General features: G+C 40.1%; 1 protein-coding gene across 8 annotated transcripts in view; it reads left to right on the top strand.

Moving 5' to 3' along the window:
• Positions 1-19864, top strand: part of EYA1 (EYA transcriptional coactivator and phosphatase 1) — a gene marked incomplete at its 5' end in the record, with an annotated part of 317837 nt that overhangs the window by 173249 nt on the left and 124724 nt on the right. For all 8 annotated transcript variants that reach the window (XM_081258276.1, XM_081258275.1, XM_081258271.1 and 5 more), the window contains one exon: positions 12408-12485. In XM_081258276.1, the coding sequence (XP_081114402.1) occupies positions 12408-12485 (78 nt within the window). The remainder of the gene's footprint in view (positions 1-12407; positions 12486-19864) is intronic.

The raw sequence follows: 19864 nt of genomic DNA, 5'->3' as shown, positions 1-19864 counted from the left end.
TTTTCACGTATGGACGTTCTGTTTATGAAAATATAAATTTTCTTGTCCGAAAATTCACAGTAGGTTTTTGTCATCAGGTACTTTCTCAATCAACAGATTAAAAATAGGCTATCACTTGGGTTCTGAAATGTTTTGGTGTTAGAAAGAGGGCTTCATTCTCAAGAAGGTTAGAAGCCACTGATCCAAACAAAAGTGCTCTCAGAGTTCAGAGAAAAGAGCTCTTCAGCTTGCTGAGGTCTGGCCAGGCTTCAAGAAGGAGATGGAATCTGAGCTGAGTGTTTGGGAAATGGGTAGAATTTGAATAGGTTGAGAAGGGATGGAATGCATTCTAAATGAGGGACCAATTCGGACAAAGGTAGGATCGTTTGGGAGACTGGGAGGAGCCAGTTGAGCTGAAGAGGAACTGATGGTAGATCAGGCTGGAAGGATCGTCTAGAGCCAAGCAAGGAGGTGGAGGACCCTGAATACTAGGCTAAGGAATTTGGACTTAATCCTGCAGCCAGTAGAGAAGCCACTGAATATTTTGAGTGAGGGATTGATATGGTGCAAGTGTTTGGGGTATGAATCTGGCAGCAATTTCAAGGATAGATTGGATTGAGGCAGAGATGTGCGGCAAAATGGAGGCTCATCTGATCTGCCAAGATTTCGTGTGTTAGAAACCTGAGCTTGTGTGGCAAGAATGAGAATTGCCAAAAAAAGAAAAAAGAAAGTGAAATCGCAGGAGACATTTTGATGGAGCGGCCATCACTTACCAAGTATCACTTCTTTTACCAAAAAAAGTCAACGAGTCCAGACCTCGACATAAATCATTGCACAGTGCTACTCCAATATGCTGTACTTTCTGTGAATAATGAGTTTTGAAACTGAATAACATTTCTTGTTGGCGATGGATACCCTTAAGTTCAAGTTTAGTCTATGTATGTTGATTTGGTTTTCATAAGGCTGTATTGCTATTTTGTAGAGTTAATATTTTTCTACCCTCTTTTAAGAAAAAGAGGATGACCTTAAATTTTTAGAGGAATAATAATCATATTCCAGATGGTGATACCTCGTTTTCCAAATGGGTATTAACCAAAGGTAGATATATAAACTTTTAGATAAAGAAGAAAGAGTTGAATGGCTGCTTGTAATTATTAATTCAATTATATGTCTAAAATAAGATATATAAAATATATAAATTTGGGAATATTGCTATCTTGCACTTTCATATTTCATGTAATAATTTTATTCTGTTTACATATGCATTTGGTATCCCTTGATGCCACTTTTTGAGTCATTTGACACATTTTTAAAAAACATACATTTCCGTGCTTCGCTGGTGACGCAGTGGTTGAGAGTCCGCCTGCCAATGCAGGGGACACGGGTTCATGCCCCGGTCCGGGAAGATCCCACATGCCGCGGAGCGGCTGGGCCCGTGAGCCATGGCCGCTGAGCCTGCGCGTCCAGAGCCTGTGCTCCGCAACGGGAGAGGCCACAGCAGTGAGAGGCCCGCGTACCGCAAAAAAAACAAAAAAATATATACATTGCCACTTTGGCCTCATGATTTGAGCAGTCATTAAATCTGTGAGTGATACTATCATTGAATCCAAACTATAACTTAATATTATTATGGTTATACTTTTGTCTTGTAGGTTATTTGTCATCTGTACAGCATAATTGTATCTCTTTAAAGGGCTTTTTAAGGCTTACTTACAGCAATATCTAACATTTGTCTTGGGCTGGTCATGCCCCACAAATTATTATTAAATCTTTGTGACTTATTTACCTCTCTTTTTACTGATTCAGGAAGGCTTCTCTCTAAACATACAAAAATTCCAATGATTGATATTCCTTTATGCGAATGTATCTTCTCCAAAGAGTACTTTGCTCAAAATAACATGAGGGGCATGTGTCCTGTGAGTGAGAGGCTTTACAAGAACCTGCACATACATTGACAGAGTGATAATTGGGGAAGAATAAAATGTAATCTTCTGTTTGGTCATACACAGTGTGTTTAATTGCCTTATGCAATATGCCTAGTGGTATGAAGTCAGTTGTAATCCGTTTTTTAAAGTCAGTTGTACATTTTTACCTTCATCCATTCCTTCAGTGAATATTGTGTTCCAGCTATGTGTCAAGCATGGTGCTATGTTCTGTAGAGATATAAAAAGCTGGAGTTCCTATCAGGAAGAAATTTATAATATATTCAAACGGATAAGACTGTGAAATGTAAAATGAGATTGAGTGGGATCTGTGTTCTAAATGAGGTACAAGCTCAAGGAAAAGAAGAATCACCCCCGAGTAGTAGATCAGGCAAGACTTCACACAGCAGGTGGGACATTGGTTGATGGGAATTTGTAGAAGATTTAATGTCAGAAGGAAAGGCACTAGCCATACTGTGGATTTGAGGAAGCATTAAACATTCAGTAGACCAGTTTGGTTTAAATGTTGACTGTATATATGGACATGTGGTTCTTTGTCTGTAAAAAGGGAGATAATAAGTGTCACATAGGAAAGTTAGGACAATTAGATGTGACCTTATATTTTGTAATATTCTTATATTCTTGTAAGTTAGCGTTTGTTATACAAGTGTAAAATGTGTATGGAAGAACTGGCAAGGAAAGGAAAAAATAAAAGTATAAGAAGCTTGGTCTTAGAGTATAGAGGGCCTTATGAATATGATAAAGGAATGGTAACTTAATTTGGGAGAAAATGGAGAGCCTGCTCTTAGACCTCAGAGCCAGGAGTGACTCGCTCAAATCTCGGCTAAGGAAAGATAAGTATCTCTGCTCAAAATAGAGTAGAGACTGAAAAGCAAATTGGTCAGCTTTTCCAAGAGAAGAGGTATAAGATAATTAAGTTAGTGGCTGTGAAATTAGGGGGGGGAAATGGTTGTAAAGATTAGAATGGTAGAAATGATGGACTTGGCAATGGAGTGTGAGGGAAGAGTTGCTGGGAGGAATCAGGGTGAAAAGGAAACTTTCAGTCTAGGTGGCATGACCGTTACAAAGGGATAGGATGAGGAGTTTCCGTTTGAGCAGGTTGATTTGACCTTGATTCAGGCAAGGGCCTTGCATAATTGGGATGTGAGGATTGGTCCCCGTGAAAAAGTTGTGCATGTGGATAGAGATTTGAGAGTTGTCTACGTGAAAGAGATTTTTTTTTAATTGTGGAGAGACATAACTGTGAGGGACAATTTAGATAAATGAGGAGGTAGAATTATAGAACCACAGAGTAGGCAAAGGAAGACAATCCTGAGAAAACGACATATACAGGTTAAAAAAGGAAAACACTGCTGTGTTGTGTTGGTCAATGATGAGAAAAGTGTCAGAGGAAGGCCCACTCCACAGAAGAATTAAGGAAAATCAGGATGGAAAAAGTTTGCATCAGGCAATTAGGAATATCCTTTTAGTAAAATAGTAGCTATAAAGGGACGATACAAAGGATTAAAGAGAGAGTAGATATTAAGGATTTGAAGGCAAATTTTCAGAAAACTTAGTGATGAAAGAAGGGAGAGAAGTAGATCATTCTTGAGAGAAGTTTTTTTAAAATCAGGGCAGACCTGCCTTATTTATTTATTTATTTATTGGATTTTTGTAAAAAATTTTATTGGAGTATAGTTGATTTGCAATGTTGTGTTAGTTTCAGGTGTACAGCAAAGCAAATCAGTTATACATATATCCACTCTTTTTTAGATTCTTTTCCTGTATAGGTCATTACAGAATATTGAGTAGAGTTCCCTGTGCTATATAGTAGGTCCTTATTAGTTATCTATTATATATATATGTCAATCTCAATCTCTTAATGTATCCCTCTCCCCTCTTTCCCCCTGGTAACCATAAGTTTGTTTTCTGCATCTGTGACTCAATTTCTGGTTTGTAAATAAGTTCATTTTTACCCTTTTTTTAGATTCCACATATAAGCAATATCATATGATACTTGTCTTTCTCTTTCTGACTTCACTCAGTATGACAATCTCCATGTTGCTGCAAATGGCATTATTTTGTTCCTTTTTTATGGCTGAGTTATATTCCGTTGTATATATATCCCACATCTTTATCCATTCCTCTGTTGATGGACATTTAGGTTGCTTCCATGTCCTGGCCATTGTAAGTAGTGCTGCTGCCTGTTTTTAAAGTTAGGGGAAGTAGAAGGAAGTAGTCCCTCGAGATGGAACGATTGAAGATGTTGAGACCAAACAATCAAATATTGGAGCGTTGTTGCAAAGAAGGTATGGACGTGGTGCAAGAATAAAGGTGTAAAATTTAAACCCTGCTAGAGGAAAGAAAACCTCTATTGAGATTCATCAGTGGGAAAATGGAAAATATTGTAGAAAGATCATTGAAAGATTTAGTGCAGCTTCTACATTCTTTATAAAATAGTTGGTGAGGACATGTGCTAAAGAGGATGGGGAATAAGGTGCGGTTTGGAGTTTTGAGTAAAGTGGAAAAGACTTGATGGAAACTTTCAGGCAGAAGAAATGGAAAGGTGGGATTGTCAGGCAACAGGATGACTCAAAAGAATACAGAAAGCATACATTCTAGTGGATTCAGTTAGCGGGTGAATTGTGGTCTCCTCTCCTATGTTCAGCCAGCCAGAACAGAGGCAAAGAGTGAACAGTAAGAGGTTGCCAATCCTGAGAATGGAGCTTGGCAAAAAAGATGCTTGGAAAAATGAGGTGACACGTGGGCTTCTAGGGTGGGAGTTCTGGGTTCCAGACTGGGCTGGTGTGGTTGGAGTGGGAGAATGGATAGGGGTTTAGAAAGACGGGTTATTCTGAGGAGCATTAAGAGCTAGTCCAGCAGAAGTGAGCAAATGAAAAAGGTAAAAGGCGGTGTTATTTAGAGGCAGTGCAGTTCTAGGAAGTGGTGTAGCTGAAGTATTTAATTACCAAAGTGGAATGAAAGTAAATCTGATTGCAATAGAAGAGAGAAAGGGATCATAAAGAGTAGTAGAGGGATAGTGAACAGAGTTTGTAAAGTCCTGGAGCATTGAAGTAGGAAACAAAATAGAGAGGAAGACCAAGCGTGTGCCAAGCAAAGGCAAGCTGTACTGTCACCGTGAGAAGAAAAGTTATGAGATGAGCTTAGATACTACCTGGGGAGGATCTACGGCTTACCCAGGCTGGTGCCTTTGCTGCAATCCTGGGCAAATTCTTTTTTTTTTTTTCTTTTAAGAAGATGTTGGGAGTAGGAGTTTAATTAATTCATTAATTTTGGCTGTGTTGGGTCTTCGTTTCTGTGCGAGGACTTTCTCTAGTTGTGGCAGGCGGGGGCCACTCTTCATCGCGGTGCGCGGGCCTCTCACTACCGCGGCCTCTCTTGTGGTGGAGCACAGGCTCCAGACGCGCAGGCTCAGTCGTTGTGGCTCACGGGCCTAGTTGCTCTGCGGCATGTGGGACCCTCCCAGACCCGGGCTCGAACCCATGTCCCCTGCATTAGCAGGCAGATTCTCAGCCACTGCGCCACCAGGGAAACCCCTGGGCAAATTCTTAACACAGAGGCCGGCTCCCAGTCCATCAGGCACAGCTGTCCTCTGGGGAAGAACGTGCTTTAAGTGCCCTCTGACTTTATAGTGAGACATATAACTAATGAAATGGACTGGGTACTTACCTCCTCCGATCAGCCTATCATCTTCCTGGAGATGCTGTGACTGCAACATTCAGATTATAATGAGAAGTTGCTTGATGAGCAGGGAGTCATGGTATGGTGGGTTCGTTGGGTGGTCTTTATAGCCGAAGTCCCCAAGCTCCCATGATCTGATAGCTGTGTCTCCAGTTAACTCTATGGTGAGCAAAGACAGGGTTCTCTTTTCCATGGGCCACTAAGCAGTGCTGGAGGGAAGTGCCCACATTTTCTCCTGGAATCCTCTATCACAATTGCCGTGGTCACCATCCTCCCACTAGCCTGTTTCTTCAGAAAGATTGTAAGGACTGAGGTATATGTTTTCTTTTTTTTTTAATTTTAATATAATTTTTAAAGGTTACTTTCCATTTACAGTTACTACAAAATCTTGGCTATATTCCTCACGTTGCACAATACATCCTTGAGCCTATCTTATACCTAGTTGTTTGTGTCTCCCACTTACCACTCCTATATTGCCCCTCCCCCCCATGGTACCCACTAGTTTGTTCTCTATATCTGTAAATCTGCTTCTTTTTTTGAAATATTCATTAGTTTGTTGTATTTTTTAGATTCCATATATAAGTGATATAGTATTTGTCTTTCTCCAACTTATTTCACTTAGCATAATGTCCTCCAAGTCCATCCATGTTGCCGCAAATGGCAAAATTTTATTCTTTTTTACGACTGAGTAACATTCTATTGTGTGTGTGTGTGTGTATATATATATATATATACACACACACAAATCACATCTTCTTTATCCATTCATCCATTGATGGACTCTTAGGTTACTTCCATACCTTGGCAATTATAAATAATGCTGCTGTGAACATTGGGGTGCATGATCTTTTCAAATTAGTGTTTTCGTTTTTTTTCGGGTACATACCCAGGAGTGGAATTGCTGGATCATATGGTAGTTCTCTTTTTAGTTTTTTGAGAAACCTCCATACTGTTTTCCACAGTGGCTGCACCAATTTATATTCCCACCAACAGTCTACAAGGGTTCCCTTTTCTCTACATCTTCTCTAATGTTTGTTATTTGTGTTCTTTTTGATGATAGCCATTCTGACAGGTGTGAGGTGATATCTCATTGTGGTTTTGACTTGCATTTCCCTGATGATTAGCACTGTTGAGCATCTTCATGTGCTTGTTGGTCATCTGCATTTCCTCTTTGGAAAAATGTCTAGTTCTCCTGACCATTTTTTTAAATTTAAATATAGTTGATTTACAATGTTGTGTTAGTTTCTGCTGTACAGAAAAGTGATTCAGTTATACATATATACGTATTCTTTGTCATATTCATTTCCCTTATGGTTTATTACAGGATATTGAATATAGTACCTTGTTCTATGCAGTAGGACCTTGTTGTTTATCTATTTTATATATATAGTAGGAAGTGGATGGACCTAGAGTCTGTCATACAGAGTGAAGTAAGTCAAAAAGAGAAAAACAAATACCGTACGCTAACGCACATATATGGAATCTAAAAAAACAGTACTGATGAACCTAATAGCAGGGCAGGAATAAAGACACAGATGTAGAGGACGGACTTGAGGACACAATGGGGGAAGGGGAAGCTGGGATGAAGTGAGAGAGTAGCACTGACAGATGTACACTACCAAGTGTAAAATCGATGGCTAGTGGGAAGCTGCTGCATAGCACAGGGAGATCAGCATGATGCTTTGTGACGATCTAGAGGGGTGGGATAGGGAGGGTGGGAGGGAGGCTCAAGAGGGAGGGGATATGGGGATATATGTATACATATAGCTGATTCACTTTGTTGTACAGCAGAAACTAACACAACGTTGTAAAGCAATTATACTCCAATAAAGATATAAAAATGAAAAAATTTACAAATGGTACCTAATTAAACTAAAAAGCTTTTGCACACCAAAGGAAGCCACTGACAAAATGAAGACAACCTACTGAATGGGAGAAAATATTTGCAAATGATATGACCCATAAGGGATTAATAGCCAACATATATAAACAGCTCATACAACTCAACATCAAAAAAACAAACAACCCAATTAAAAAATGGGCAGAAGAACTTGCAGCAATATGGATGGACCTAGAGATTATCATACTAAGTGAAGTAAGTCAGAAAGAGACAAATACCATATGATATCAATTACACGTGGAATCTAAAATATGACACAAATGAACTTATTTACAAAACAAAAGCAGACTCACAGACATAGAAAACAAACTTATGGTTACCAGAGCGGAAAGGGAGATGGAGGAGAGGGATCAATTAGGACTCTGGGATTAGCAGATATGTTTACTTAATATAATCATGATTTAATCCTTCCTCTTGAGTTACCGCCAAGTTACCTTGATTTGATTTTGGCTGTCCTGAGGCAGTTGCCCTAATGGTTGATCTTAGACAAGTCACTTAGCTTTAGATTCTTCTAATGTACTTTTCAGAGGGTAAGCTTAACTTTAATGTGAAGTTTGTAACAGATTCTGTCCCAGAAGAAACACTTTGATTTCTCATAATTACTTTAATAAAGATACTCTAATGATAGAAGTAACTATAAAAACATGGCCTCTGGACCTAGCACCGTGCTGAATGGTTTATAAGCATTTATCTTTTTAATCTTCTCGTGAGTATGTTATCCCCACTTATAGAGAAGGAAGCTGAGGCACACAGAAGTTGAGTAATTTTTCCAGGTTCATACTGTTAATAGCAACGCTAGATTGAACTTCAACTGATAATTCCAAAGCTGGTGCTTTTAACTCTTTATTCCTTCCTTTATTCATTCATTCATTTATTTATTACATATTTTAACTCTATTCCCTATTGCTCCCTGGTGCTATTCCCCAGGAGAAAGGCATTCAGGGTAGGTAGGTATAATACTGCTGCTACTAATGATGATGATAAATGTAGTTTCAGTTCCTTATTTGTATCAGGTACTTTACATACGTTTTTATGGATCCTTATTTCATTTCTATAATATAGATATTTTCTTTGCTTGTGATGAGAACTTTCAAGATGCACCCTTCTAGCAACTTTCAGATATGCAGGACTATATTATTGCCTGTAGCCCCCGTGCTGTACACTACATCCCCGTGGCTTGTTTATTTTATAACTGGAAGTTTGTACTTCTTGACCCCCTTCACCCATCTCACCCACCCACAACACTCCTCTGGCGACCACCAATCTGTTCTTTGTATCTATGAGTGTCTGTTCTCTTTATGAGTTTTGCTTTGTTTGTTCATTTATTTTGTTCTGTAGATTCCACATATAAGTGAAATCGTATGGCATCTTTCTCTTCTGACTTGTTTCACTTAGCATAATACCCTCAAGGTCTATCCATGGTGTCACAAATAGAAAGATTTTATTTGTTTTATGGCTGAGCAGTATTCCATTGTGTGTGTGTGTGTGTGTGTGTGTGTATCACTGTAGATATTACTTTTAAAATATTTTATGAGATAATTAAGGTTGAAGAGATCATATAACTTCTACAAAGTCTTATAGCAGGTAGCTGGATTATTTGCCTCCAAAACCAAAGTGCAAAGAAATTGATAGATGGAAGTTTGTGGCACTTCTGGAGGGTAGCAAGTTGCCCAGTATAACTCAGGCCTAAAGTACATGGACAGGTGAAGCTGTTGAAGGGATCAGGGAGCTTAAAGGGGTAAAGGAGAATTTCTGAATATTTTTAAAGGATGAGTCGGTCCTTCAGTATCAGATGGAAGACTGGAAATCTGGAGTGGTAGGAAAAAGAGAGACTCTTGAGTGGTGGCAAAAGAGACTAAAAGTTGCTATTTTCTGATAGACTGAAGTCATGTAATGCAGGAAACAGTAGGGCAGAGATAAAAAGAATCCTACCATTATTTAGAGGAGAACACGTCACTCAGATTGTTCTTTTCAGATAAATAGCTCAGATGGGGTCATTGTTCTCAGACATGACAGCATTTTAAATGTCTCAAACTTAAAGAAAAATTCAGTAACTCAAAGCTTTGGAAAGTGCTCTGTTCTATCACCTATGACGTATTTATAAATGTCATGGCGCTAGTGAGGATGGGTGAAGGTCTGGTGGCCAGAGATTATGCTTTTTAACGTTCTGGTGGGTGTATGCTTGGCAACCACAAAGCCAGCAGTGGTCTCTGTTTATCTGGCTTTCATTCAGAAACTATTTCCCATCACAGTAAATCACCAGTCTCTTTAGCATCAGGTGGCTGGTGATCACAGATTCAATTACAGTACCTGATAAAATCACGAATATCCTGGTAGTTCCTTTATATACTGCCTCTTCTCTTCAACAGTGAGCCTTTTAAAAACTTGGGTTCATCAGGAAAAGGGAGTCTTTATTCTTTAGTGTATAGATGAGTGTATTTGAACAATGGCAAAAAGCAATGGGCTGGGGGCCTAAAAGAAAAAGTATCCTCTTCGTTTCCTTCCTCTTCTTTTTGCCTAGTTTTAATGGCATTGCAAGTATCATTGAATGCGCCTCTTGGGAGTGAAAGCTGTACTTGATTAAGCTAATTATGGAGAGTAGCTGGGGTAGGTCTTGGGGTACAGGAGTAGGAGTGGTTTGGCGTAGTCAAGCATTCGTGAATTTCATAGTCCAGTCTACAGATTCATAGACCTTAGATTTGGCAAAGACTTAGAAGTCATCTGGGCTAACATCTCACACTGTAAATTTCTTCTTCACCATCTTTCCCAGGCAGACGGGTGGGCATGGACCTTCTGCTTGAGATCTCCCAGCAAGTTCACTAGCCTGGAAGTGTTAACGCTCTAGGAAGACAAGGACTGCAGGGGTTTTGCTTTGCACCATGTCCACAATGTGCCTTACTCTGTTGTCGAGTAGCTCTAATTATTGGGAAGTGCCACTTACTGCTATTTTTCAAGACTTGGAATAAAAAATATCCAACATGAAATCCCATTTCTGCCACTTACTGTGTAACTTTGGGCAATTTCCTAACCCCTCTGATTTCAGTTTTTGCCTGTGAAACAAGAAGACAGTACGTAACTAGTGAGTTTGTGTGTTGTGTTCTGAGACCTACTTGTAGAATTGTTTAAAGAGATTCATCAAAATGTCTACAAAGAATCTGACACATAGTAGGTACTCTGTAGGACCCATTCCCCTTGGGCCTAATTCTGATCTTTTTCTGGGTGTGTGGTATTTGATAGGGAGTTCAGATCCCATGGTAATTTGTCCAGTATAGAGTGAAATAGAACCATTGTTTTTTATGTACAGGGCGTTATATGAGTTCTTTTTAAAGAGGTAAAATAAGGATGTGGACAACTGGCTATGAAACCGTGCACCAGCAGTGGTGTCCCTGCCTTCCTAAATCTGTAGCTATATAATGCTTATGAAGAGCAAAATCATTAGGTTTCCTGGAGGCGTGAAGAGAGGAGGGAAATACAGGCTTATATCAGAATTTATTAGCATCAACTAAGACTTCTAATCTGAAACAACTGGTGGAAAAGAGAAAATTTCAGTTACACTATTGTTTGGTCTACATTAAAACAATCAATTGAAGTGATTCCCTTTGGACTCACTGGTTTCATTTTTCAACTTGGTTTAGAGATAGTCTAAATAATTTTTTTTGAAACTATCTGCTGCAACTATTTATAATGTGAATTTTAGAACTACTCATTATGCACTCGTAAAAGATTTGAAGGCCCAAGAGGGTGAATTTGTCCTCTGCCTGATGTTTATAGGAGATTAGCAGTGTTGAGAGAAGGAAAAGCTTCATTTTCTCCATCATCCGTTCCCATTCCGGGATGTGTTTACTTGGTGAGAGAAGCCACCCCAAATATTCTCTTGTTAGGGCCTTCATTTTGGGAAACATGTTATTGATTTTTAAGTAGCCTCTAAAGTATTATTACACTCTTCTTGAAAACCTGTTAATAGGGATGTATAACTTCCATACAGTAGGCTAGGCAAATTCCAGTGATAGAACTTCACTAGTATTATAAAGCAGAAACAAAAAAAAAACTTCACTAGTAGTTTCTAGGGAAAACAATGATGCTATTTTTTTTTTAAGCTAAAACTAGGGAAAATAGGGTTCTGAGCTGTTCTGCCTTATCTGTAGGGATGCAATAATCCCCTCACTATATCAGTGCAGTAGATTTGCTTTGGAGAACCTATAGCATAAAGATAAATGTTTTTAGTTTACAGACCCAAGGGACTTTACTGAAGGTTATGCTTTCCACAGACTGTCTGCTATTGTTATTTTTAAGTGGAAAATTTTATTTCTGCTTCATTTATATTTAGTGTGGTTTTGGTACTAAGTGTACATCAGACCTTGATGAATTGTCATGGCTGGGTGGTAATAACAGTCCATTAAAATGAGCACTCTGTTTTTTTAGCCATGCTGGATAACTGAGAAAGTGTGTGTGCGCATGCACCTGTCCTTGAGCATCATGAAAGCTGGTGTTATTTCCCACTTCTTCAAGTCTTTCTCTTCTATCCTTTGGACTCTATTTGGCCGAATGGCTACAAACCCAAGGAAATAATTTCACATCCACATTATGTAAATTTTGAGACATAAGTTATTTATTTTAGTAAGCAATTTAGTAAACATTTAAGACAACAATGAATTGAACTAATTTTAAAGTGTTTCTATTAAAAGGTAACTTGCCACAATAGATTGTTTCCTTAGGAAGAAAAACTTAACATGGGAATTTCTTTAAAAAAGACTCTATTAGGAATATTAATCTGATTTATATTCAAATATGAAAAGATTGATTTTTAAATGATTTTCTTATAATTATTTTGAATGTTATATCTTCTCTACTGTGCCTTTATAAATATTAATTGGGTATATGATATATGTTGTTTATTTTTATAGTTAAAACAGAGCCAATGAGCAGCAGTGAAATAGTTTCAACAACAGCAGACGGGTCTTTAGACAATTTCTCAGGTTCAGGTAAGGAATAAATATTAGATTTTCACAGTAATATGAAACATTATTTTTCCTAGTTTACATATACAAATATATGTGTGTATATGCATGTGTATGTGTATGTATGTGGATATCATCTGTGTAATACTGTATAGTTTTTCTCAGCATCACATATTTGCAATTCTGATGTTTTTGTTCAGTGTGATGAAGTGTTTGCTGAAAATGTTGGTATTCTGTAAAGGAGAAAAAAATCAAAAGGGGAATTGTTCTCCATCTTCTCTAAATTATCTTTATTATGTTGATGCCTCCTTCCCTCTGTCTCTCATCTGTGTGATTTTTCTTTCTTTTTTAATAGATTTATTTATTTAGGGCTGTGTTGGGTCGTCGCTGCCACATGTGGGCTTTCTCTGGTTGCAGGGAGCAGGGGCTACTCTTCGTTGCGGTGCACGGGCTTCTCACTGAGGTGGCTTCTCTTGTTGTGGAGCGCGGGCTCCAGGCGCACAGGCTTAGTAGCTGTGGCTCGCGGGCTCTAGAGCGCAGGCTCAGTAGTTGTGGCGCACGTGCTTAGTTGCTCCGCGGCATGTGGGATCCTCCCGGGCCAGGGCTCGAACCCTTGTCTCCTGCGTTGGCAGGCGGATTCTTAACCACTGTGCCACCAGGGAAGTCCCTATGTGATTTTTCTAATCATGCACAATTTGGCTTCTGATAGCCCCTAAACAGACTTGCCACGGCATCCTCCTAACTAACTGTCATGTCAACTAGAGATCAGACTTTGTCAAGCAGCTTTAGATCCTTAATTAATTTTTTAATCTCTTTCATTTTGAGTAAAGCCTGCCTTCAACAAACAAAACATACACGTTTCACCTCCATGATGATGAAATTGCTGATAAGAAAGTGACTGTGATAATAAATTCACTGTGAGGATCTGATTGTATCTTTGCCGAATTACCCAGCTTGGACTCTTTCAATTAAAACTCATTCTTATCAGAAGTAATTCTTCCATTTTTTAACCCTTTTCAAGTGATTGGCTGTGTTTATGAGACCTCTCCATCGGAAATGCTATACTTTTGTAAGTTTGTGATTGATTTCACCTAGCTCTTGGGATCATTTCACATACACCCCAATTAGAAGGAGTTATAAATAGATATAAAATGACATGCAGATGCACAACTTTTATGCTGATGATACCAGCTGGAGGCGATAAGGAGCTAACAACAGGTGTTACACCCATAGTTCTTTCATAAAGCGTTTACTAGATTTGACTTATGTCAGGCAGTGTGCTTGGTGCTATTATGGATTCAAAGATGTATGAGAACGGTCCTGCCTTGCGACTTAATAGGGCGAAGTAATCACCAGGCCATCATAGTACAGCTGGATAATGCCGGAGGGAGGCCCGGGGACCCCTAAAAATACCTAGGAAGGACCCAGCAGAGACTGAGTTGGGGTGGGGTGGTCAGGGAGGGTTTCCTGGAGAGGATGCCTGCACTCAGCCTTAAAGAATGTGTAGGAATAAAGCACACGTAGAATTGAGGATGGGGAAGCTGGACGGATGGAGTGTTCCGTGGGAGGAGACCAAGGCACGGGGGTGTGGAACTTGGAGACACCACTGATGGTTCAGCATTCTTGGTGTGTCTGGTGTGAGCAGTGCGGGCTGTGCTGCACGGAGGGGAAGGGACCAGAGTCTAAACAGGCAGGTGTGTTCCACGTGGCATGTGTGTTTTATCCGGAGTGCCACGGGAGGCATCAGGTTGCGTGATCACTTTCCCTTATGGAATGACTCAGGCAGGATGGAGGGGAGGCTGGGGAACTGAAGGGGAGAGAACAGTTAGGGGTTTTTGCAATCATTTTCGCAAGAAATGATGAAGACCTGAGATAGGGTGCTGGCAATGGCTGTGAAAAGGTGATGGATTAAGATGTATTTATGAAATAGAATTTATGGTCATAGTGACCAATGAGCATGGCGAGGATGAGTGAAGCAGAGAGAGAAGGGAGGAGTGAGGGAATCCCAGAGGTATGACTGAGGAAGAAAGGTGGCGGCTTCTGTTTGGGGCTTGTTAGTGGTGATTTAACACGCACCTGAAGATGTTGGAGCTCAGGAAAGATCTGGAATGGAAATTCTGAAATTGAGTACAGAGAGTTGACGCTAGCAGGGTTTAACAAGGTTGAAGACAGAGCCCAGGGAAAACCCATACATAAGAGATGGGTAGAGGATAAGATGAAAGCACAGGTGATTGGGGGAGGAGAAAAAGAGTATTGAAATGGAAGTGAAGGAAGGCAGGAAAGAAACTTCAGGGAAGCACTTCTATATGATAGATTCATATACAGATTTTAAAAATGGTTTTTTAAAAAGTCTTAACGACATCAGAAAATGTTTACTTATAATAAGTGCAAAGCAGATTATAAAAGAGTAACATGTTCAGTATAATCACAGTTTTGTTTTGTTTAAAAAGACATTTATGTGTATGTATTTGTGTCTGTGTGTATGTGTATAAAAATTAATGGTTGGCTCTCTGAATGGTGGAATATAATTTGAATTTTATTCCTTCTGCCTTTTTCATAATTTTTTGCAGAGCATATGTATAACATTCATACGTTTAAAAAGTAATCATTTTAAAGTACAAGTTAAAAATCACATACTAAACTGCAAAGAGATAATTTTTTTGAAAGTATCTATGAATAATAGTATTGCATCATGGTTTTTCCTGATTTTTATCACAGTACTGGGGGGAAGAAATTCCTTGTTTTTAAGGAATACGTACAGAAGTATTTATGAGTAAAGGGGCATCATATTTGCAACTCCAAAAAAATGTGAGTTAAACATGTGCATATACACACATATAGAGAGAGAAAGAGAATAAAGGATAAAGTTAATCTCATAAAACATAACCATTTGTGGAATTTGGGTGAAAGATATCTGGGAAGTTTTTCTACTATTCTTGCAACTTTTCTCCAGTTGTCAAATTATTTCAAAATAAGAAAATAAAAAATGAAAAGCATGAATGGATTTAACCTACGGCAGTTTCAGTGGACAAGCGGGCTTCATCTCCCTTGTGTCCGCTGGCCTACATGCCCTACTTCTGTGTCTCCAGCATAGTTCCTAGCAGGTAGTATGTGCTCATAAGTTTATTGAATGGATGAATGGCTTAATGAATACGATGAGGATGTGGAGACAAGAAAGAGAAAAATGTCTTTCACGTCGATCAGTGGTAAAGGGAGGAGAAGAGAAGGTAGTCTGTTAGAAAGAGGGCTGGAGGGTTGAGGATGGCATTTAGGTCAGGGTGTTTTGGGCTGCCAGCATGAACTTTATAGAGGCACGGGTGCACGGTAGAGGCACCCTGATGGGACAGCAATGGTTAAATTCAAAACAGAAGTGGGTCAGCCTAGAAAAGGAATAACTTTTCCACAGAAATATCAGGGAAGATTGATAGAAAGTAACACAGATGAGTCTGAAGTGGAGGAGGAGGAGACAAGACCTTGAGGGAATTCCTGCCTGATTCCTCTGTTCGAACCTTCCAGTGGCTCCCATTCATCTCTGAGTAAAAGCCGATTCATTACAATTAGCCTGCAAGCCCCACCAGACCTTATTGCCTGCTTCCCTTGCCTCCTGCTATTCCTCTAATAAGGGCCTCTGCGGGGGCAGTCCCTCTGCCTGGAACACGTCTCTGTGCACCTGCCTGACTGCTTCACCACCTTCACATCCCACCACTGAGGCTCACCCTGACCACCTTACTCAGTGTTACAAAACTCTCACTAGAGACTTCCAGAATCCCCCACCCACCCAATAACACGTCGAACCTTTTACAAACTCTATCATTCACTTGCGTATTAGGTTTATTGCCGGCCTCTCACCCCCACCAAAATGTAAGCTTGAGATGGCAGGGATTTGGTCTTCTTTTGTTCATTTGTATCCCTGACACCTGAAAAAGTATCCAGCATGTGTTAGGCACTCAGATATTTACTAGATAAATTATTGAATACATGAATGAATGAATGAATGATGGCTTCTACTTTTTTTCTCTGAAGTGACTCAATATGAGAAGAAAATTGAGGATATCAGTAAAAGACGCGTTTCAAATAACTTCATGTATCTAGGACAGACAGAAAAAAGTGAAGGAAGGGGATAATAAACTGAGAGAGGATAAGGATGTCAGGGGGCCTGCCTCTCTTGATGGGTTGGAGGATAGATGAGATGGGAATAAAGGAGTGAAAATTCTGGAAAGAGAGGATGTTCCTTCCTTAATCTCAGAACTCAGTGAGGCCTCCACCTGATGCTTCTGGCGTTGGTTCTCTGTACTTCCCTTCCTCAGCCTTTATCACTCCTTTAAAAATTACTTTGCATCGTCTTTCCTCCTGCTAAACTATAGCCCTATGAGAACAGAGACTGTTTGTCTTGTTCACACTTACAATCCCAGGGGCCATCGTAGAATGGAGCTCCTACGCAGTGGTCAGTACATGTTTGTAAATAAACAAATGAAATCAGTCAGTGCTGTTGTGTTTTAAGACTGGAATGGAGAAAGAGGTCCAGGATGTGGTCTTGAGCTTGATGGTTGACGTAGAAGGCCAGAGTTGAGGCCAAGACAGAAATGAGAAAAGCGCTGGATGCATGACCCAAGATGATGTTGGGATGTGTCAGGGGACACAGTCAAATACTAAAGTTTTTGATAAATGCAAGGCAGTGCTTAGGAGGTGGGTCCTTCATGGAAGTGTTAAAGAGTTGTCAGGAACCTCAGAGAAAGGAGGGTTTCATGGGAGAGCAGAAAAACAATGATTTGGAAGAAACAACAAGGAGGATGTGTTTTTAGGTCTTTGTTATTCTGGAATCTGAGAGATTGAGCAGCCTCTACTGGGAAAAGATACACAGGAGAAATAAGGGCCTTGGAGGAGGGCTTAGCAGAAGGTGGAGGAATAGTTTGGTGAAGAGACTGAAGCTGTAGAGAATCTCATTTGCCATAGATTGATGGTCTGTGTTGGACGCAGAGGAAAGGATCAGGTGACCTGGGCACTGGGTCAAGGCATAGGGGGCACAGAGCACCGTGGGGATGGACCTTCCTTTACTGTTGTCTTTTACTGTTTCTCTTCCCTTCTCTCCTCCTCTTCTCCTCCTCTTCCTTTTTCTCCTCTTTCTCCTTCCCCCTCCTCTTCCACCCCCCTTCCCCCGCATCTCCTTCTCTCCCCCCACCTTTCATAAGTAAAGGTGTGAAAACCATGGCCTGCTGGAGTGGCTGTGAATAGGACTTAGGGTTTATAAGAGGAAGAGGAGGCTGGAGAAAGCAATCTCCAAGAATTAACTCCAAGATGGTCTTTACCTCTGTGGTCACTATGCCTACCTTCCTTCTCTATGATAGCTTAAAAATTCACTTCCCTAATATTCTGGGTATCTTAAGGAAATAGCAAGGATAAAGAAGACATGGAGTCATCCTGACACTGGTAATAGCTGTTTCCACCTTTGTCCTTCAAGGAACCCTAGCATCTTAAAGCATTAAGGAGGCAGAGAGGCTCACTCTTCTCCAGGGAAATCGCCAGGTATCCTGGTGTGGGGAGACTGGAGGAGAGAGGTTGATTTTCCAAGGCATGTGGCTGAATTGAAAAATGCAAGGTTGTTTATTGTGTTTTTAAAATACAGTGACGTTCTGCTCATTTACTGTTGACCAATGAAAAACAATATTTTAATGATTAAAACGTTAAGAACAATTGGCGTTGAAAATAATGTGCTTTGAGGGATTACAAAATGTCTTTGCCTGCTGCTGCTTCCACTTCCACAAAGCCCAAATTTGTTATTCATTTGTTAAATAAAATGTCAATTGATATGGATTCATTCAACATTGATGTCTGGGGGTATTTGAAAATCGGAAATTTCTAGAGGAGAAAAAAATCACATCTGACAAATATGATTTCTTGTTTTTGTAATTGTTCATGAAAAGATCTACCTTTTGGGATCTGATTCATTCATTCAACAATTCTGTATTGAGCACCTACTGTGGGCCAGGCAATGTTCTAGACAGTGGGAATATAGAGGTGAATAAGTAGATAGGTCCCTGCTCTCATGGAGCTTTCGTTCTTGTGGGAGAGACAAATGATAAGTAAGTGGTAAGTGGTAATATAAGTAACTAGGCAGTGAAAAGTGCTCTGAAGAAAACGAAAGCAGGTCAAAGACTATGGTGAGGAGTGGGTAGGGGTCTCTTTTAGAAGGAAGGCTTCTCTAAGGAAAGGGCATCTGAGCAGAGGTCTTAGTGAAGTGAGGGAATACGTTTGGGTTAATCAAAATGAAACAGGATAACAGGGTTTGGAGTTGAGGGCAAGGAGGGGTTTGACATGATGATCTAATTTATGTTTTTAAGAGATCACTGTTTGTCATGTGGAAAATTCTCTTTGGGAGAAGGGTGGGAAGAAGGTAAGGAGAAGCAGGGAGACCAGCATTTCCTGGTGCAGAAGAAGAGGACTGTGTTAGCCCACGTGTTTCCTGGAGGAACCACTGAAGCAGGATGCTGTGTGCCAGTATCCTATCGGGGAGGGGAGGGAAGGTGAGATCAGGGGGCGGTGCCCTGGCTGCCCTCTCTGATGGCCACGGCCAACGTTGGTGACTGGAACAGAGTGGCAGACAAGAGAGAGTGAGAAGTTGTCACTTTTAGCCTATATTTGGAAGGGAGAACTGACTGGACTTAGGATAAAAGGGTATGAGGAAAGGAGACGAATCAAAACTTAACTTTTAGGCTTTTGACCTGTTTGTCCAGCTGAATGACGTTGACATGGACGAGATGGGAGCCCGGGGGAGCCGTGAACTGAGGACTTGCTAATTTTTAGATTTCTATCGACTTTCTCAGCGGATTCTCTAGCTTGTGAATATTAATTCACCTTGGGTCCTTCTCCTCTCCCTTCCTGCAGTAAGATTTGGGGAGCCTCTTTAACGTACATGTGAGAGGTAGGAGAAAGAATGCAATGATAGGAAACAAGTGTGCTAAAACAAAGAAGGACCTGTTGTCCCTGCATCCCCAGGGCTCTGCCATGTGGCCTCTGGAGTTTACTAATGGTAAGAGAACCAATTGATTTACCTTGGTAAATGGCCTGGGAGCATTCTTTTTGCCTTAGGTTATTCTGGTCTCATGAAATTAAAAATAATCTGAATTCTTAGACTATTATTAAAAAGTTTAAAGTGTTTTAGGCAATTAAGGAAAAAAGTACTTGAGGTAGAAGGTGGAAGATTCTTGACTTTAGGCTACACAGAGATCACAGGGGTTTGAATTTAGAGAAAGCCCTAAGGGTATGGCTGTTTACATGGCATTACATAGTCAATAATTTTAGGTGCACACAGGTAAGTAGCAGCAACATACTCGGGCAGCATCATAGGTTCTTATTCACATCTATTTAATAAGGAAAACTATTGACCCATTTATATTGCCAAAGAT

Source organism: Mesoplodon bidens (assembly GCF_964165515.1).
Source record: "Mesoplodon bidens genome assembly, chromosome: 16".
NCBI lineage: Eukaryota > Metazoa > Chordata > Mammalia > Artiodactyla > Ziphiidae > Mesoplodon > Mesoplodon bidens.
Note: the sequence above shows the minus strand (reverse complement) of the source record. Positions and strands in the feature narration are given on the sequence as shown.